This window comes from Pteronotus mesoamericanus, unplaced genomic scaffold, assembly GCF_021234165.1.
Source record: "Pteronotus mesoamericanus isolate MK-2021 breed Mesoamerican mustached bat unplaced genomic scaffold, CSHL_Meso_final scaffold_54, whole genome shotgun sequence".
NCBI classification, from domain to species: Eukaryota; Metazoa; Chordata; class Mammalia; order Chiroptera; family Mormoopidae; genus Pteronotus; species Pteronotus mesoamericanus.
This window is the reverse complement of record NW_026555321.1, coordinates 19464013-19486106: the sequence shown is the minus strand read 5'-3', so window position 1 is coordinate 19486106 and position 22094 is coordinate 19464013. Positions and strand designations below refer to the sequence as shown.

The window sequence follows — 22094 nt, the reverse complement described above, 5'->3', positions numbered from 1 at the left end:
TACATAGATGTATAGTTACTAGAATAAAAGTATATATAGTATATAGACTTTAAAACTGATAACAGGGTAATAAAACATCTTTCCCCCCAAGTGTCATAGTAGTTTCTATAATCAGGTTGTCTCATATTTCAGTTATTGGTATCCATTCCAGGCAGGTGCACTGGGACCATAGCAGGTCTCTTTCTATAAGTTACTGGCTGATAAATGAAGTCTTCCAACGTGCTCAAGTGCAAGTAAATATCACTAATCAAAGTGAAATGGGTCAATGGAAAGCAGCATGCCTTCACTGTAGCTGAGAGGACTTCCAAAAAAGAGAATAGGCTTGTATCAAAATTGATTACTGAGTTAGCCTCTAATTTTTCCATAGTCTGTTTAGCCAGATAATTTCACAGTTCTGGAATGGCAGCATAAGGAGCTCAGCAGACCTGCTACCCAGTAAAAACAACTATAAATGGTGAAAATGACCCAAAAACCACCCAATAATTTAAAGTCTCTGAAAGTCATTTTAAAGGCATACTGTAAATGAAGAAACATTTATTCAAGAAAATCTATTAAATCTCGGTTTGTTGCACTTGAGCCCCTTCCCAATTCAGTGTGACAAAAATTGCTGCTAATTGCTCCCCCTTGCCCCGGCAACTGGTCATGGACTAGGACTGCTCTCCACAAGGGACAGGTTTCCAACATTTCTCATCTCCTCCCCACCCCAGCTCTGCATTGCAGAGGCTAAACTCTGGGCAACTGCAGCCAAGATATTGACAGTTCCCTCCCTCTACCCAGCCCCCTTTGGTATGATGGAGGCTTTACGTCAGAAGCTGCAGGAAGGGAATACTAGGGCCCCAATCACCGATCACCCTTGCCCCAGCTCATTCATAGGGTGGAAGTTCCACGCCAGAAAAGGTAAGCCAAGAAGACCAGAGACTGCTGCCCCTGCCAGCACTCTGCTCGTAAGCAGGAATGTCATTGTAAGAAAAGTGGGCCACTATCCCTGTCTCCAGAACAGTAGTAGCTCAAGAGATTTCGCCTAGGGCTGAGGTGGGCCATAATGAGAGAGTTCAAAAGCTCTCCCCTAAGGACCTGGCTTTATAGGGAACAGAGCGTAGAAAATTCAAGCTCTCCAGAACAATGAGGATTTTGGTGGCATGCAATTAAGAGGAGATCGGTAGCTCTGTGAGTGCAATAAGCTAAACCATAAACTAGCTGCTTTACCAGAAAAAGAGGTAGCTGAAAAGAGCCAAACTTCAAACCTCAAAGAGTGATCTCAAAAATGACACCTGCAAAGAGGCTCAAGTTTAATTAGAAGAGAATGGAGAGAAATTTATGTCCCAGGGAATTATTGAAAATAATAGAGTAATTAGTTGGCAATTAGTAGAGGCTAACAGCTGGGTGCTCTTCCAACAGAGAACAGGGAAAGGAACAGTAGGAGAGCCCTGCTAAAGCCACTGCCCTCCAAAGGCTAACTGTGCACTTGTCTGATATTTCTGCCCAAGATCACTAAAGCCTAACTACAGTGCTGGGTGTGAACCGTCCTCCTCCAGTGTCTCTGACCCAGCCAATCCCCATACCAGATCTCTGACAATATCCTGGGAGCTTAAATAAGTCAGGCAGTGAAAGACAAATACTATATGATCTCACCTATAAGTGGAACCTAATCGACAAAACAATCAAGTGAGGAAAATATAACCAGAGACATGGAAATTAAGACAAACTGACAGTAACCAGTGGGGAGGGAGGAAGGAGATAACGGGGAAAAGAAGGGGAAGAGCTGTCAAGGAACATGTATAAAGGACACATGGACAAAGCCAAAGGGGGAGTAGGATTGAGGGTGGGAGGTGGGGGTGGGTGGGATGGGGGGGAAGTGGTGGGAGGAAAATGGAGACAACTGTACTTGAACAATTAAAAAAAGAATTTTCAAATAACAAAACGACTCTGAGAGCCTCACAGTATACTATTACAGCCCTACTATTCTACCATTCCCTCCACTTAAACCACTCAAAGCATTAGGGCCAGAGGATCAAAGAGCCATCTGGTTGACCTCTCACAACATAGATAAGACCAACAATGAAATATTCAGTTTAATTACAGTATGATTCTTCCAACAGTATTGTCCTTTATTTGTTCCTCTACCAAAATAATAAATTCTAACTATTTATAGTTTAAATCAATTTAAAGAGCTGGCCTAGAAACCCAACTCATATACTGTATTTTTCTTGTAGGAGAAAAAAATGTTCAGCAATTGTTTATACAAACCAACCATGTTTAAAGTATTTTCTTTTTTTTGGATAACTTAATTATCCTAACTTTCTAAATAATTATTTATAAACTTCTAGAACTTAACCAACTTTTAAGAGAGGTACTTCCCATACTTGATTGCTGTAAATAAATGAATCCCAAAAGGTTAACAGATTGCAGAAGGAAGGTAAGGTTACATTTGGGCAAACATTAACAGATGAAAATATAATCAGTATTATATTTAACCATTATAAATATACTATGTGCAGTTATTAGTGCTAGAACAAAACACCTGTCAATTATTCACAAGTTGATCTAATCCTAAGAAAATATTCCACAGTAAACAGATGCTACATACTGAGATTCAGAGAAAAATTCTCAACCCCACCTACTCTAATTTTTCTAAGAGTATCTCCCAAATATTACTCATCACACTTATGTATCTGCCACTATAATTAATAGTTCTCTTTTATTCTTTACACTTTAGGTTTTGCTGTGGAAATTTTATCACCAGGTAAGATTTTTTTAATTCAGATATGACCAAGGTAACTTCTAAATTCATAATAAGGTGGTTATTGGAATCAGGATGATAATAAATCCTTAGCTTGTACTTGCTGAAGAGTCAATAATCTCTGTAAGGAGAGCTAACCTAAAGCTTGTGAAAAATATATTAAAGTTCTCCTGCATTTGTATATTTGGGAGGTTTTGGCTTTTTAAGTTTTGCCTTAGATATCATTTTTGTAAGCCTAAACCATTAGAGTAATACCATATGTTATTCCAGTAATTTTTTAAAGGTTTTTGTTTTTGTTTTTGTTTTTTTTAAAGAGAGGGGAAGGGAAGGAGAAAGAGAGAGACAGAAACATTGATGTTAGAGAGAAACATCAATTGGCTCTCTTCTGTATGCGCCCCAACCTGGGGTTGAAACTGCAACCCAGACATGTGCCCTGACTGGGAATCAAACCAGCAACATCTCAGTTTGCAGGACGATGCCCAACCAACTGAGCCATACCAGCCAGGGCTCCTACAATTCTTTGTACAATATTAGGAGAAGTTTTCTTTCACTTTGTTTTTAAAAAGAAGGCACACAACTGGAACAAAAAGACTGTGTGCTATTACTCTTCCCTCTGTTAGCTCTGCCCAAGTTTCCTAACAGACACACATCTGATCTGGCAAGCAGATAAAGATATAGGTCAAAACGAGCCAAGTTTCTTGTTCCATGTAATTCCAAAAGCTTCAATGCTGGACTTCATACATTAGTTTACTCTTAATTCAAATGATATGATGTAGCATCACTCTGAGAGGTACCATGTAATCTTAAATGATGAAAAAATTCTTATCTGTTTTTAAATGTCTATATTATAAAAAATATTAAATATGAAGAGAGATATAGGTATGTAACTCAAATTCAATCCAAAGCCCAAGAATGGTTTTCTCAAGAAACGTACTCCCGAGGGTCAGGAATCCTATCACTTTTGATTTTATACCCCAAGGGCTTTACACAGTCACTGGCAAATAGAAGATGCTCAATGACACAAAATTAAAAGTACAACAACAGAAAAAGAAACCTCATTCCTCTGAACATATCTTTGTGTTTCAGTCTATTTTTGTTGTTGTTGTTGTTGTTGTTTTTGTTTTGGAAGGCCTGGGAGAAGGTTGTGATAGAGAAGAAAATGGTGGGTTGGTTGGAAAAAGACCACCAGGACAGAAACAAGGTAACAATGAAAAAAACCTTTGAAGAACCTAGAAATCAATAATCAAAAGCGTGAACTGCAAAGACAGGGTGGATGGGCATCTGCCATAGCCAGACCAAATCTTGACAGTGTTCTCTCTCATTTGTGCTTGCTTTCCCTTAACCAGAAAAAAGCTTACATTCTACTTTATTCTCTTTAGAGGAATAAATGGGACACAATATTTCTCATGGCTCCTTTTTGAAAGCACAGAACTGATTACGTTGATTTTCATATAATAACTATTTACTTAATTAACAAGCTCTCAGCCAGTTTGTTCTTCCCACTCTTAACTAGTCCAACATTATATAACCCTAATCCTAACCTTAATTCTAACCGTCAAAGGAAAAGAAATTTTCCCCAAATAGGATCTATTGCTAACAACACATTACAATTTTTCATATGGTTTCTGCAGTGAGATTTAAACTGGTTCCATGATGAGGGAGGAGAAATTCCTTTGGTGCAAGAGATCAGAGAAACAGAAATCCAGGATACATCTATCACTGAAAACAGAATTTTTTAATTCATCGTATTTTGCTGTGCATAATGCGCACCTACATTTCTGTGCCTATTATACACGGGATTATTATGCCCATTGTTATACCCATGATATGTAATCATTATACCCATGTATAGCGCACACCCTTATTCTTCCCTCAAAAATTTGGGCCGAAAAGTGGACGTTATACATAGCAAATAAGGTAACTTTACCCTTAAAGCTAATATCTTTAGTAAAAGTTCTTAAAAATCAACAAGAAAAAGTAAAGCTGTACATTCCCCAGAGAGATATAAGTTAACCTTAAAATAAAATAAAGCACAGTGTTTAAGATTACAAATGCTTTATTTAATAGGGTAGCAGAAACCTATTAAAATGTATTGTTTATTATACACTAAGAACTTTCCCTTGTGGTTCAAGAAGAAAAAAACCAAACCAACCAATTAATCTTTGGATAAAAAGACTTCTTGAAATCAATTTAATGGAATATATCAAGTTCCAAACTTAAAAACTTTCTTTTACTTTGGTCACAAAATGACCCAGATTTCAAGATCTAGTAAGTAAAGGATCCTCAAACGAAAATGCATTGTTCTCTCAGGACAGCAGATGAATGAGTCACTTGGACCATCCCACTGCCCACTCACCAGATGTCGGACTTCGCGTCGTAGCCTTGGTGTTTGAGAGCCTCAGGACTCATATAATGGGGAGTTCCAGTTAAAGTGGTGGCTAAATCACAGGATCCCGTTAGGAGTCGAGAAACTCCAAAATCCCCTTGAAATAATAATTAATTTTTATGACTATTTTAAAACAATGAAAAGCAGCCCTGGAAATCAACAACTGAGGATCTAATTTGGCAATTTTAATATGCAATGATTCATATCATTTTAAAAGGAAAAAAATACTTTAAATTACACAATGCTGGTGAATAGCTTTATGGGTGAAAGAAGACTTTGATCCAGTCAAATAAATTATGTTAACCAAACTCTTTCATTTTTGGAATTCTGAGGGACCAGCAACTTGGAATAAAAAGCTATTTCAAGTCTGAATAACAAGAAACAGAATGGTTTTGAAAGGGCTGAATATAATGATTTGCAATTTCATCTGAGGGGGGAGAGTTTGTTCTTCATTTCCAATAAAGAAAAATTTTAAATAAAAGACTTGAGACTTTTCAGGAACATGACTATAAAAATTTGAATCCGTCAGCTTCTCTGTACTTGCCTAACTAGTTGCATGCTTTTATGCCTTCCTTCTCTAAGAACATCTTGCATGAAGATTAAACAATCCAGTAAAAATTATGAGCGAGATACAGTACTGAAGTAGAACAAAAAGTTAACAAAGCCATTATATCTATTTTTAATTCTCTGAGATAACTGCTAATTACTTGTGATAAAATAAGCAGGGAAATCTGTTATAACTAATCAAACTAGTAAAACAAGTCTAACCACTTGCGAAGTATCTGGTATGGAGTAGAAATTCAAAAAATACTAATTGAATCTACAAAGTATGTAGCAAATGTCCCAAACGTTAATTTATATCAGATAATCCGAAATAAAAGAATTGGGTTTTATCGGTCCCAATCAAATAAGAACAAAAATTTGAAAGCTTTAAATAAACCAATGACTACTCTAATACTCCTGGGTGTCATATACTTCAATTTGCTATATCGATAACATCTAAATGGTATACCCTCCCATGTTTCTGGAATACACACTTTTAAAAACCTTACCAATTTTAAGTAGATTATTTTTCAGAAATATGTTCTTTGATTTTAAGTCTCGATGAAGTATCCTCCTAGAAAAAGACAAAAAGGGGTATATGATTTCATGCAAAATGTAAAGTTTTAAAATTTAAGATATATAATATATATGAGTGTATGTGAAGTAATTCACACATAAATATACATTCCTACAGATATATTTTTAAATATTTAAGAGCTACAAAGCCACAATATTTTCCTGTTTCTGTAAGGAAACAGAAGTTGGTTGTTTTTTTTTTTAATTTTATTCAGGAAAACATGTAATTGAAAACAAAGTGAGATGAGTTCAACTATTTTAATAGGCCAGATGTTATTGCGTTTTTGTAGCATGACCTACATATATCTAATAATCATACACTGAGTTTTAGACGAATTAGCACAAAGATTTACAATCTATTATATATAATCTATTATATATTACACATGTTACATATATAATCTATTATACATATTATAGTACAAATGTTCAAGTTTTACATATTTGTGGAAATAATGTTGATGATCAAATTTTATAACAGATAGCATTTATTAAGCCTTACTATAAGCCAGTAATGTAAATTATGTCAATTAAGACTTTTATTTCTGCAATTATGGTAAACTGAACAACCGGAAAATCTTTGCCTAAAAACACCTAAAAATGTTAAAATAAGTATAAAAATATCTTCACATATGCACAGCTGAGCCCACAAGAAAATAAAGCAAATGCTGAGGACTATACAATAAGAAAACCTAGAGGGTTGCGCTTGGCTCAGTAACTGGCTTTAATGGCTTCAGAGAAACAAGAGCCAAGACATTGAACCCACATCATGTAATGTGGAGAAATGCTACTGTTATATATACATGAAGTCAGACTTCAATTTGTGGTCCATACCTTAAGTAAAAAGAAACCTAAGAAACATTCACTTTCAAGAAAACAAAATGACAAGAAAGTTTATATGACAAAATAGTCATGGGAGTGTAGAGTACAGCATAGGAAATATAATCAATAATATTATAATAACTATGTATGGTGCCAGCTGGGTACTAGAAATATCGGGGGAACATTCTGTAAAGTATACAATTGTTTAACCACTATGCTGTGCATCTGAAACCAATATAAAATAATATTGAATATAAACTTTAATTGAAAAATACTAGAAAATTTTTAAAACAGAAAGTTTATCTGTATAGGTCTGAACTCTGAGTGCAAAAAAACCTCTTCCTTTTACAGTTTATAATCATATGTCTCTGAACATTTGGGATTCAACCATGCAATAGCTATATGGTCTCAGAAATTCTAAAGCCAAGAAATTAACATAAAAATTGGTCCTCTACCACTAATACCCTCTTGGGGCATCGGACAGAAGAAAATGCAAACCAAAAATCAGCAGATTTTTGTCAGATAATCTAATAGGATTTAAACTATAAAATATTTTAAATAATTAAAATCATAAAGAAAGAAAATAGAAAACATAAGATAAAAAAAGGATACTACCCCCCCCAAAATGATGCTGATTTAAGAAACAACAAAATAGAATTTCTAAGAAAAAAATGTGAGTACTGAAATTAAAACCTCAAGAATTAATCCTTAGCTTCCAATTATGATGGAGGAAGCTTATATCACACTGAACCTCCCACCTTCGGCAGTTGTATAGAAAACAGTAAAAAATTTAAACAATGTAAACTCTGGATAAATTTTTTTTCTTATAGAACAACTTTGAAGATCTCAGAGATCAGCTTAGGCAAATTAAGGGAGTCAGCATTTGAGGAGACAGAGGCTGGAGAGACAGAAAATGCACTGAAGGGAAAAGCATTGTGTTTTCCTCTCAGGTCATTTGGCATAAACAGAATGCTGTGGCCTTCTGTAGAGTTTGCAGAAGTTTCACTGAGCTTATAAGCCAAAAATTGTAGTTCAGGACTACAAAGGCAGCCAGGACTTGAGGGACAAATATTACAGACAAAAGGAAACTAAAGAGAAGTGATTGTGACATTCTGCATGGATTTTACTTTTGAGGCACCTGTTGAATTTTAAACTGTTCAGGGGAAAAGACATTAAGGAGAAGGCAGATGCTAAGAGGTTACAAAACTAAGTGGAGCTCTTAGTCACAAAGATGAGGAGAGTCTTTGAAAATAACTAAAGTCCTCAGCTGGGACAAACTGAAAATAGACCAGCCCTCACAAAGTGTGAAACCTGCCTTAAACTATCTGTTTCTTGATGGGTTGAGGTGATCTGTCTCTCAGACAGAAAAATATTAAATCATCTCCAGAAGAAGATAGTATCATCCAACATCTCTACACTATTTCACAAATATTGTCCAACATTTACTCAAAAACTACCAGACATGTGAAAAGAAAAGACCAGATGGCCCAAAGCCAAAAGAAAAAAAAACACACATAGAAAAAAATCCATAGGTGATCCACCTATTGGAATTTTTAAATTAAGACTTCAAAGTAACTGTAATTCGTATGTTGAAGAAAACAAATGAGACACTGGAGAATTACACCATAGAACTAAATTCTAAATACATATCAATTAAAATAATTGAATGGAAATTCTAGAATTGAAACAAATACAATCACTAAAATTAAGAATTCTGTATGTTTGAAAGCAAATTAGACACAAATCCTCAAAGAGAGGATTTAAAAAATGGAAAATGGTTCATGAAAAATATTCAGACTAAATATTCAGACTAAAGCACATGTGTGCGCATGCACGCATGCGTGTGCACACACACAAGGGGTGAGAAACACACAAAAGAATACAAGGGACATCTGAAATGCGGTTTAAAAGTTCTAACATATGTGTAAATAGATCCCTAGAAGGGGTTCATAGAAGTAGAGAAGAGAATGTGAAAGCCCAACATGCACCTAACAGATACCCTGAAATAAAAGAAGAGACTAGAGAAGAGACATAATCCAAAAAGAAAATGATGGGAATTTTCAGAATTTAGAAAGACATGAATTCACAAGTTCAGATCCAAAACAAGTCTCAAACAGAATTTAAAAAATAAAAGAATTCCACAAGTGGACGAAACTTAATACTAGAGAACAACAACTAAAAAGAGAAGATATTGAGAACTATCTGAAATAAAAGAAATTACTTTAATTAAAAGGACAATTAGATGAAAACTCACTTCTCAACATCGATAACATAATCCAGAAGTCAGAGAGATAATATTTTCAAAGTGTTAGACAAAATATCTGTCAATTTGTAATTTTATGCTTAATCAGTAATAGATAATATAGGTAAATTATTATTAAAGAATGAGTCAAAAGATAAAGACATTTTCAAGATAATAAACAATAATAATGTTTTCCATCCACACAACTTAAGGATTTATTTTGGGAAGAATAAAAATGGCCATAAGAGGAAGGCCTGGGGTACAAAAAGGAATGGTGAACCAAGAGATTGATAAATGTAAGGAATCTAAACAAGTATCAGCTTAAAAGCAGTAATAATGGTAATGGTAATCACTAATTTGTGGAGTATTAAGAAAATAAAAGGATGGAGAAATGTAATTGGAGTTAAAGTCTTTGTAATGGTCAAAAAAAGGTAGATATAATGATTAACTTAAAACTTTGTTCATTCAGTTTAATAATTGTAGGGTAAACACTAAAAAAATAGGAATGAAATGTATAATTTTTAAACTAGTAGAAGAAAATGGGGATAAAAACACCTGACCAATCCAAAGAATACAGAGAAAGGAGAAAAAGAGATGTAACAAAAGAAAACAGTAGAAGTACATTTCATATATTGTTAATCACAACATACCGAAAGAGAAAGAAGCAGGACTGACTTTTTTTTTTAATTGTTCTAAAGAACACACTTAAAACATAAGGACATGGGGAGGTTGAAAGTGAGAGGGTAGAAAAGATATTCTAAGCAAAAGGAAGCTGGCAAAAAGCAGTACTAGGCAAATCAAAGATAAAGACTATCACTACATAATAAATCAATAATTTATTGGGACGATTTTAGAAGTTCATACTTTTGTATGACACAGGTTTAAATATATGGTGAAAAAATTAATATTAATAAAAATTTAAGGAAAAATCGATAAATCCACAATCATACTGGGGAATTTAACATTGCTCCTTTGGAAATTTATGGATTCAGTAGATGAAAAATTAATAAGGAAATAGGTTTTAGCCACACATTTACAGATTTGAAGAACACAATTAGCTTGAACTAATCCACATAAATTGAATATTGCATTAAAAAATTAAAAATCAATGTTCTTTCAGGCACACATAAAATACTGTTAAAAATTGTCAATGAACTAATCCATAAAGCAAGTCTCAACAGATCACAAAGAAGCAGCAGCATATAGTCCACATATCCTCTGGCCTCAATGAAGTCAAATAGAAACCAATAAGGTGTTTGGCACACTGTCAGGCAATGGCAACGACTGATCAAGACAACCAAATTCTCTGTTATTTAAACTTTGTTCTGATAAGGTAAATGGACAGGAAACAACTAAATGAGCAGATATATATGATATCAGCTAATAGTAGAACTATTAAAGCAATAAAGTAGAGTAAGGGGCTAGAGACTAATCAGGGTAGGGAATGTTAGTTTAGATCAGTGATCAGGAAAGTCCTTAGAGAAAGTGGCCTCAGAGCAGAGATGTGAATGAGTCATAGTTGTGATGGTTGTTACTGTTATTGCTTACATTGCTATTGATATTGTTACCACCAACGTGTCAGATAAGAAAGCCTGTGTGAGGCTATTAAGCAAAGATGAATGGTGAACAGAACAAGTGAATTATGCAGATCACCTCAAGAGAAACAAGACTGAACAATTAGGAGGGGCTCACGCTGCATTGTCCTCTCCCCTTACTGTTCCACATACCACTCCCTGCTCAAGACCCTCCTGGCCCCTGCTGTTGGCTGAATCAAGGCAGCCTAGCATTTGGGCTCCTCCATTTCCAGCCTCCTTTTCCACCTATTTATACATCTCTAAGAAATGGCCTGACAAAGGATTTTTTTCAATTGGTTAATTTATTCATATGAACAATCTAACGAAGAAATGAACATTTAGTTATATATTTGGAGTACCTTTTAAAGAGAAAAGAGTTCATGGCCAAGAAGTTGTCGTATCTCTGTTGTAGCCAATATACTACTTGCTTCATCTTAAATGCAGCACACATGCTTCTTCCTCTGTGTCACCGCTCATATTTAAAGGCCTTCCTCTATCATCCCTGCCTCTCAGAATCCTATCTGCCCTTCAGGATTGTACTCATGCAAACTCCATGTACCTCCTCAAATCCCCTATTCCTTTCTTTCCAAAGATGCTGCCCACCCCTGGTACTGGAGATCAATTAGCCTTGCTTGTGAACACCTGGCTCTCTGGCTTCTGCCACATCTGGACTAGGATAAAACATCGTAGCACAGGACATGGAATCTAGCATTCCAAGTGGCAATGAAAGGAACTAGATGAATGTGCAAGGGAGTTAACTCCCTTGGGGTGAACCAGTGAGAGACAAGAGGAGAAAGAAGATAAGCAGATCGATTTCCCCTCCCTCCTCTCCCCTAGGCAATCTTCCCTCGTGCCTATAAGCCATGCAAATACCCCTGCCAAGCAACTTGTTATTGTCTCTATCCATCTCTTTGTAAATTGATGGTCAGTACAATAATGCACCACTTCACTTTGCTTCACATCCTTGCCTCACCTCAGTTTGCCCTCACTCTTACCACCCGGGGCCCATACCTCCTTAGGAAGGTATGGCATTTCAGCCTTTGCCCCAGACTCTGTTTCCTAGAGGCCCTCTGTGACTTTCTCCTAATTTCTAACCATCAGCAAGTTAGACATGCTCTGCCACTTCTGTTCTTTTGACACAACATTCTACAGTTGACCAATCCTTCTTGCTAACGATAAGATCTACAAGGTCCATGTCTTAGTTGCCTGTACTATCCCCTGTAACACTGCAAACATTTAACAAAATCGGTAGGTTGAACTTGATTGAATTCTTGGGTTTATATGTGCCTAACCTTTTCAAACTATTTTTGACTGAAATCTTTCTAAATGGACGATATAATTCCCTGACTTCACAAGCAAAAAATATTGTTAACAACTCATGGTTATAATAGCCATCAGTTAACTACGGTATTTTTAATCACCAGGCCCAAATTACCCCAGTCTGGGAACAGTATTCCTGAGACTTAAGGTGGAAACAGAGGTGTAGTTTTATAAAATGGAAACCTGCTCTCGAACCTCTAATCTTAAAACGTTTCATGGCTCTGCACTGCTTCTGGAAAAGTCTAAAATCCTATACACAGCTTACAGCAGAGTGGGAGATCTGGCCCTACCAATGCCTCCAGCAGCCTCAGCAAACTCGGGCCAGCCTGTATCATCTTCTCCTCTCCACACAGTTCTTTTCTCATGATAGAGGCTCAATAAATGTGTGTTCATTTTAGAAACACTATCCTTGGCACAAAGGTGAATTCCACCTTATGGGGCTCATTAATTAATCCCCCAAAATAATAAATGCCAACTGCACACTATGTGCTGTACTACATAATGTGAGGAATACATAAAGATTCATAAGACAAGGCCATGTATCCCATAATGCTTACAATCAGGTTGAAGAAATAAAAGTACACCAATAACTATAATAGATAGCAGAGGGAACCCAGTCCTCATCACATTATTAAAAATTATAAATGATTACAGATATAGACATTCACTGGGTCATATGGAAATTTCTTTCCCAACAAATGATTACTCTTATGTACATGCCCACAAAATTGTACTATTATTAGTTAATACCAGAAATACCAGCTATAAAAATAATTCTTTTTTACCGTAACAATGAATGATAATACAGGTGTCATAACGTTCCCGTGGCACAGTGGCCAAACCCCAGTCGTCCGGAGCCCCAAATTATGACTGAGGCGCAGAGCCAAAGAAAAGCAAATCACAGAGTCCCCCGACTTCACTTCATAGGGGACAAATGGACATACTCAAAAAGGGAATGGAATCTGAACTGCACACAAAGTGAAGAATTAGGGATGATGGCAGGAGCGTCCTCGAATTCAAGTAACCTTTACCCTCTTCAAGGCTTCAGAGAATTGAGAGGAATAAGCATGCTTTTAAGAGTGGAGAGGAAAAGGAAGAATTAAAAGTGGACAGCACAAGTCTGGGCCACTTCATTTAAGGACAAATAACCCCAGGGGCTATCATCTAAAGCACTAGTCTACTATTTTTATGCCTAATCTGAAGATAAGGAAATTCACACCTAGAAAGGCTGAATAATTTGCCCAAGGTCATACAGCCCAGAGCACAAACAGTTCTGTTTGACTACACAAACCAAAATTCCCACCTACTTAAGTTTTACTCATGGTAGATGCTGAATAAAGGTATGTTAATTTTAAAAACACTACCTTTGGCATAAAGATGAATACCATCATCCGAGAGGTTCATTTAATAACTAAAAAATAATAGAATGTTTGTATTAAGTCAATATTCTCTCCTGCCTTCTTATAGTCCCGTAACGTGAGCACGTTGTTGACTATTTAATGGTTCAAAAAAATTATATTTAAAAACAGAGGGTTAAACGAAAATTGGCATCCTCTATGCTCACTCTTGGGGTTCCCTTGGTAGGGCAGCCACTGTTGAGTCCCTACCCAGTGACCTGCTGTCCTCCCTTGCCGTCAGAATCCCATGAGCCCTGGGGAGGCGGGGCCCTCCTCAGTTTTGGTAGGTAAGGGCAGGGGGGAAGTGGGAGTGAATGTGGAGGAGAGTATAGGAAATAAATTGAGTACTCTCAGTTCCTTTTGGGGTGACTGGTTTAGGTACATGGTATGACAAATTTCTGGCCAATGGTAAAGTATAATTTTCAAAAAGGTAAAATTATAAATATGAAAATATAAAATGAACATGTGTCAAGGATTTTAATTCAACTCATTAATTAATAAGGAAACCAGTAAGATGCTAAAACTGAGTCAAAGGATCTTTGACAAGCTGGGGTGTTTATCGGTGGATATGATTCCTGGGTTAGATGCAAAGCTGGTTAATACCCAACAAGGCCATAAGCCACATCCCAGAGTTACTTGTTTTATAGAAAAGAAATTATTTGCACCTCTTATCAATAAAAATATTCAACTTAGCCACTGTGTCTGCAGAGTTATAAAATAGTGCAAATGACAGACAGTTAAGTCTGGCATTGCACTAAAATGTTCAGTAATCTCTTTTGCCTTTTCTGAGTTTTGGAAAACTTTTTTAACATCAATGGGACATAAGGGAAGTCTCCTGGAAGCTTGTAGGAAATACTCCTCAACTCTTATGAAAGACCAAGAAAGAGGGTGACATGTGCCCCCATTAGCTTGTCTGGCCTTCAGTTACTGCTGTATGAAGGGGTGATATGCGGTAGTGCCGCAGCCATCGTGGTAACCGCAAGAGAGCCACCTGATGACGAAAGACAACCATGCTGAGAATGGGAGTAGAGAGAGAAAGAGCTCAAACCCCTGACGGTGTCACTGAGTCACCAGAGTTAACCACCTTCTTTGGACACTTCTTGATAGGTGAGATAATAAATTTTCTTTATTGTTTAAGCTACTACTGTTACTTGCGGTTAAAATCATCTTAAGTTCACTTGGTCCCTGCAGCTGTTGATTCCAGATCCAAGGAGCGGGCACTGGGTCTCTTTTAGCTACAAGTACCCAGGGCGTCAGAGAGTCTAATGGTTTAGAATTTGGAATAGCGATCTAGGGAGCCTACTAGGAAACCAGGTACTATACACTTAGAATAAATAATATATTCAAGAGAAACTTATCTGGAGATTCCTAGACTAGACAATAGAAGATAAGTTACAGATAATAGTATGTTAACAGCCCTCACATATATAAGCATGTGAATATATTATTCAGTACTAAGTATGTTATGAAAAAAGCAAACAATATGTGAGAAAGCAGTTATGAGAAGTAATTAGCTGCTGCCATCGTGATGATGATATAATAAATCCTATGCAACAGACCAGCTATCAAACTACTTGGTGAATTTTTTTAAAATTTTAATTTATTGACTTTGTGGTCACAGTAAGCAAAAACAATTCCAGCAAAAAAGTCTCATGATATACTTGGTTAATATCCTTTCCTTTGAAGTATATAAAATCAAATCCAAAAAATAACAAGGTGACTAGTAATATAGGAAACTTATATAAAATCTTTCTCCTAAAAAGCTCAAAGTAACTCTCCATCTATTTCCTCATATGTCCCACACCGTACCTGTTGAAGTGGTAGGTCCCTTTCATTTTTCAGTTTCATGATGCCCAAGAGAATTAAGTGCTCTGGTTAAGATTCAATGGTAGCTGTGTTCAAATACATGGTAGAGTTCCTGTTTCTGTCTCCTCTATCAGGACCTTTTCTACATCTTTTAGCTTCCAGAACCACAGAAAAGAACAGTCTATGGAGACAGAGCAGGTGTTCCTCAGGACCCCAGCCAGAGGTAGGACTGCGTAGGAGGTCTAGACAATGTAACCTCCACCTCCCCTTATGCCCTTATCTCAATGGTTTCTGACACATCAGCTTCCTTCCCTACAAGTCTGTCCTTCATCTGGCAGGGTCTCAGGGTGATCTCAAAGTCTTCTTGCCGAAGATGCTAACACAAGCAATGACCCCTTGGTGATGCATGGCCCAGGCAGCTGTCACTGCTGCTTTCTGCCACATGGCCTTTGTCCTAGATTCCAAGGCCCCATCTTGCTTCCTCTTCAGTGTTGTGGGCCCTCATGACCATTAGGAGTCCTCTGTGTTGTAAGTCAGGGTGGAGTCAGGTCCTCTTCCAATGCAACCATTGCGAACAGAGCAAGAGTTGCCTACCTGGCTCTTGGGTGGGGTCTCCTTGGAAAATGTGGCCTTAGAACATCCTCAAGAAGAGGGAACCAGGCAAAGGCAGGAAGCTCCAGTAACACCAGAGACACAACTTCTCTTTGCTTTTTCATCTTCAAACCTAAGGTAGCACACCCCCATCTGCTGATATATTTTCTGACCTGGATTCACACTACATTAAAAATAAATTCCTGATGCCACCTTTCAGGGAGTATTTAGCCATTCTAACAGAATACTGGCTGAGGAAATGTGTGGGATGTTAGGTGACAAGGCAGTCACCTTAGAAAAAGTGCTTCTGTCCTGGTTCCTCCCCCACTGTGAAAGTACCCAAGTCAGGAAGGCCTCAAGGTCACCAATTAATGGGCTTTCTGCACAAAGACTGTTCCTGTCCATCTTCTAAAAATGTAGGCTAATTGAACTCCCCCTTTCAACAGAAATGAGGGTTTTTTGGTGGGGGGAGGTTGATTCGTTGGGTTTGGTTTTGTGGTTTCTGTGTTAGCACCAGGGGCAAAAACAAAACAAAACAAGATACTGCCTCTCTCCGCAAGGAGTTCCCTTATGTCCATTTTGCTGTGGCATCTATAGAAGATGATGTTTCAGATTAGACAATTATTTAAACTGAAGAGAAGAAAGGCTATAGAATTTCACATTCAGAGAGAATAAGGTTCTAGCTTGGTCCAAGGATCCAAAGTCCCTCAATACTGAACCAGCCTTGGAAGCCTGGGGGAGTTGGTAATGAGCCTCAGAATATAAACACCTTTTGAAAAAACTTAGATTTGTCTGTGCAACGGAGGTTCAAGCCCATGGGGAGGAAGGAGTTTTGGTGCTATATTCTCAAGATAGCCTTTATTCAACTGAATATTCTCAGCTTTTAACATCATTATTTATGAGTGTATAGTTTTAGAATATTATAAATATATAAATAAACCAAATTAAAATAAGTTCAGGACTTCTCCAAAGGAGTCAGAAAAAAAAGTCTTCATTTCTTCTGTAACCTCATTCTTCTTAGCTTTTCTTGGATCTTCTTTATCTCCTCTGCTGCTACACTGTATTAGTCAGGGGTCTCCAAAGAACCAATAAGAGATAAATAGATACAGAGATATAGGGAGAGCTATAAAGATAGAGATGAAATCAAATTAGAGCCAGAGCTAGAGATCTGTCATGAGGAATTGGCTCACACAGCTATGGAGGCTGAGAAGTTCCCAGATCTGCAACTTGGAGCCCCAGTAAAGCAGGTTGGTGGAATTCAGTTTGAGTCTCACAGCCTGAGAATAAGGAGGCTTTCTGGTCTAAGCGCAGAAGATGAGATGAGATGTCCCAGCTCATGTAGTGAGGCAGGGGAAAAAAGGAGCAAATTTCTCCATCCTCTGCCTTTTGTTCTAGTCAGCCCTCAAAGGATTGAAGGGTGTCCGACCATACTGGGGAGGGAAATCTGCTGAGTTCACCAATTGAAACGCTAATCTCATCCAGAAACACCCTTACAGAAGCAATGTTTAGCTTGGGCACCTATGGCACACTCGAATTAACACATGAAACTAACCATCACATGCACTAAAATACTTGGCAAGGTATTTGCAACAGAGGAGCCAAACCTAACTTATTCACATGTATTGTTTCCAAGGCAATCTTTTTCCTAACTCATTTGTAAGCAATCTGTGTAATTTTCAAAATTCATTTAATATATATTATAGACAATATGAGAAAAAGGCTGGAATAACTCTTTGTTGTTAGATCTATTTATATTGGCTATACTTTGGAATATTTTAAGTTAAAAGCTGAGTAAAACACTGTAGTAGGCTGTGTTCTTCTTCCCAAATATTCAAACCTCTTTGCCTTGCAGTAACTGTCCCCTTTGGGAGGAACAGGTATGCCCACCCTTCTGACATTGGGCTTGCTCATGTGACTTGCTTGGTCAAAGGCACGTTAGCAGACAAGGTGATTGCAATGTCTGAGCAGAACCGGTAAAGTCACAGAGTGTTTCTGAAACTCTCCCGAAGAGGAGCTGCTCCTTCAGTTTGGGTTCTGGAATGGGAGGGCATACAGACCAGATTCAGGGCTGACCTGCAGCTGCCAAAGGCAATACAAGCAAAAAACAATTGCTGTAAACCAGTGATTTGGGGTTTTGTTAGCACAGCATGGCTCCCTTCAGCAGGAATCAGTTTTAATCCCATATTCCCAGGTAGCCCCTAGTGAACTGTGAAAATTCTTACCTTTTTACATCATTGTATATAAGTGCCTATGCCATATATTAATAGAGTCATTTTTTGGATTTAAATTGTTTAAAAACAGATAATTAAGGTAGTTGTTTCCTTCAGGAAACATACTTGAGACCTATAGATATTAAATATTGAAAACTAACAGGTGAAAAGTAGATTACATATTAATGATCAGGAATAACATAGCATTTCTCCAGTTAAAAACTATTCTGGAAATTGGATCAGGATGGAGATTCCTGTCTCCCCTTGCCACTCCAAATTCCCAGAAATATGAGGAATTTTTCATAATAGGGCCAGAAAACAGTAGTTATATGTGGGCAAGAATTTTCAAAAAAAGCTCTGAAGGAATGCATAAAGAAGAACCCCAAACCTAAAACATATATAGAAGAATGCTGCTACATCCCTCTACTCACAGCAAGGACCAGCGGAACAAGGTTCCCTGCATGGCTTTTCTCACTTCCCCATCTCACTCACTGGCTTCTGCTTCCTGAGATCACCTCCTAGCTAAGCGTCTTGTATCCAGGTTTTTGTTTCAAGGTCTGATATTGGAGGATCTCAAACAGACAAGACCTGGTGTTTTCCCAAGATCTAGGACTTCGTTCTTGCTCTACCTCCTCCTTTCCCTCTCCATCCCCATCTTTCATTCTCTCTCCATATTCCAACCAGCATATTCACAATTAAACTCAACACCATTGTTTAAAATCTGTCTTTCCAACGTTTCATTCATCCTTGGGTGATGAGCCTTGGGTTCATCCTTGACCACCTCCTATTCACTTAATTTCAAGTCTAGTCAATTCAACTTATTGAGTACACCCTCATCTTTCCACATCCTGCCCACTGCTGCCATGCTGTTTCAGGTCTTACAACTTCATGTGCGGATATTATAAAATGGTCCAGACTGATAGCCCATGGTTCTCTCTCTCCCCTCTGAAATATATTATCTAATCTTCCTGAAGCTCTGGTTATATTATAGCTTGATTGAAAAAGGTTCCTGTGGCATCAATGTCCATACTGCAAAATAAAGCCTGTATACCTTGATCTCAATCCACCTTTCCTCACAACTTCATTCATGCACCCAAGAGCCTTCCTGACTGAACCACTCATCTTCCGCTCTAGCAGTGCTCCCTGTGTTCCCTATACCTGGAAACATCCAGGTATACATTTTACGTCATATTCAAAACCTACCTTGGGTCAAATATCACTTCTTCAAGAAGCCTTCATTGATCCTCCCAGATAGAAATGTTGTCCCTCTTCTTATCTCCTATATCCCTTACATTGTACTTTTCTTGCACTCTTATCACTTGTTTTAAGTTAGAGTATTACTTACATTAAAGTGCAAAAACCTTAAGCTTGATAAATTTATCACCCTTGTAACCCACCCAAATCAAGATATAAAACATTTACAGCATCCCAGAGGGATTCTTAGTGCCCCTTCTAATCCCTTTTCAGTCTATTCTGACTCCCCTTAGATTAGTTTTGCCTGGTTTTGAACTTGATGTAGATGGAGTCATAAAGTATACAGTATGTTGCATCTGGCTTCTTTCACCCAACATTATGTACCTTAGATTCATACAGGTCATGCATTAGCAACTGTGTATTGTTTTCAACAGTAGAATTCCATTGTATGACTATACCACAATTTACTTAACCATTTACTCTAAATGGATATTTTTTAATGCTCATCCAAGGATATGTTTATTGATTTTAGAGTGAGTAAGGTGGGGGATGGGGACAGAGAGAGACAGAGAGAGAAACATTAATGTGAGAAACATCAACTGGTTGCCTCACATATGTGCCCCAACTGGGGATTGAACCGACAATCTTTTGGTTTATGTGACAATGCTCCAACCAACTGAGACACCAAGCCAGGGCTATAAGGACATTTCTTAATGTTTTGGCTGTTACAAATAAGCCTTCTATGAACAAGTTTGCATATGTCTTTTGTTGGACACAGGTAATTATTTTTCTTTTTTTCTCTCAATATTTGTTATTATATTTTTTCCATTACCATTTAGTCCCCTTATACACGCCTCCCCCACCATTACCACACTGTTGTCCATGTCCATGAGTCCTTTTTCCTTTTTGCTCAGTCTCTCCTTCCCTTACTCTCTCTCACTGTATAGCTGTCATTCTGCTCTCTGTCTATGAGTCTGTCTCTGTTTTGCCTGTTAATTCAGTTTGTCATTAGATTCCACAGATGAGTAAAATCATATGGTATTTGTCTTTCTCTGACTGGCTTATACACAGGTAGTTAATTTTCATCTGAGGAAGAGAATTGAGTCACAAGGTATTTGAATATTTAGCTTTGGAGGTACTATTAAACATTTTTTCAAAGCAATTAATACCAATTTATACCCTGATAGCAATGTAAGAGTGTTCCAGTATTTCCATATCTTTGTCAACACTTGTTATTGTCGAGAGGTTTTTTAGCCTTTCCAGTGGCTATGCCCTCATTTCTACATTGAATCACAGCCACAGATGACATTTACACACGACTTAGTAATTCACAAACTTTTCAAAGGTATATCTCAGTGCGTATTCCCTACAGCCCTATAAGTAAGCAGGGAGGATGTCATTATTATCCCCACTTTACAGATGAGAAAACAAAGGCTCAGAGAGGTGAAGCAACTTACCCAGGGCCATAATAGTGTGTGGTAGAAATACTCTATCCTTTATATCCACCGTGATACATGGTTTACAGTTATTTTGGCCCATGTTTTATCTCTGCTAGTTTATTAGCAGCAATTTGAAGTTTGGCCTTATATTTTATTTATCACTATCTAATAAACGTATAAATATAAAACTGAAAATTTTCTATTTACATATAAAAACTTTGTAATTGGTTGTAATAACATAATGAATAAGAAGCACCATTGTTTGTTAGGTGCCTCAAAGGATAGTATTTCAGATCCACAGTTCCACAAATATCCAAATATTTAAGCTCCATTTAATGACTTACTTGGAATGTTGAAGGATTCTAAAAAACTTAAATCCTCTCTTTGAAGGGTTATTTTATTTTCAAACTTCTTTATTTTAATTAGTACTAATTAGAACCAAATGTGTCAAAAAATATTTGGGTTCCTAAATGAATCAGATTTCAGTTTTGTTTTTTGCACACAAAACACCAAAGTTAGCATCTTTTTATGTGTTATTTTCCTTATGTATAAGCTAACACATATGCCATGGAATAGCAAAGAAAATAAAAGATATACTACAATATAAACTTATGTACACAAATATCCTACATTCAGCAGCATTAGGTAGTTTATTAAAAGATTACTTGTTATTCTTTTATCACTGTCTCTTAGAATGGTTTTACATCCATCAAAAGATTGTTAGGGGCTGCCAATGAGTCAATATGTTCCAGAAGATACCTGGAAAAGCACAGGACTACCTGATTACTTTTATGTGATCAGAAAACACAGATGACACATCTAAGTTATCTGGCGTGCATGGATAGGCAGACCTCAGTGTACCCCAAAGACTTTCACTTTGTTCAAGAAGAATGTTACAACATGTTTCTCCTACTCCTAAGTCAAAAGCTAACACAGACATCTCATAATACCTATTTTCATTTGTCTAAGTATGTTCATCTTTTTAAGTGTGTTCATACATTGTATAGGTCTGTACATTCTAACATCTAAAACTTCTTAAAGATTTTAGAATATATTTTTGAGGTAGACTGTAAATACAAGTTATAGACAATTGAACTCATAAAGCATACCTTGACCTTCTCTATCAGATATTTCATGTCAAAACTGACTTTTGGTCTGAGTACCAAACAGTATCTTTTGCCTCAGTTAGTTCATCTTGAGAAGTAAACTCAGCTAAATGTGTGCGGACACTTTCCAAGGTGACCGTGCAATGCA

General features: G+C 37.1%; 1 protein-coding gene across 1 annotated transcript in view; it reads right to left on the bottom strand.

Annotated features, from left to right (window-relative positions):
• Positions 1-22094, bottom strand: part of NEK11 (NIMA related kinase 11) — a 220042-nt gene that overhangs the window by 136014 nt on the left and 61934 nt on the right. Inside the window, exons 5-6 of the mRNA XM_054595611.1 lie at positions 6179-6243; positions 5097-5223 (exon numbers count right to left, since the gene is read on the bottom strand). Coding sequence (XP_054451586.1) covers positions 5097-5223; positions 6179-6243 — 192 coding nt within the window. The remainder of the gene's footprint in view (positions 1-5096; positions 5224-6178; positions 6244-22094) is intronic.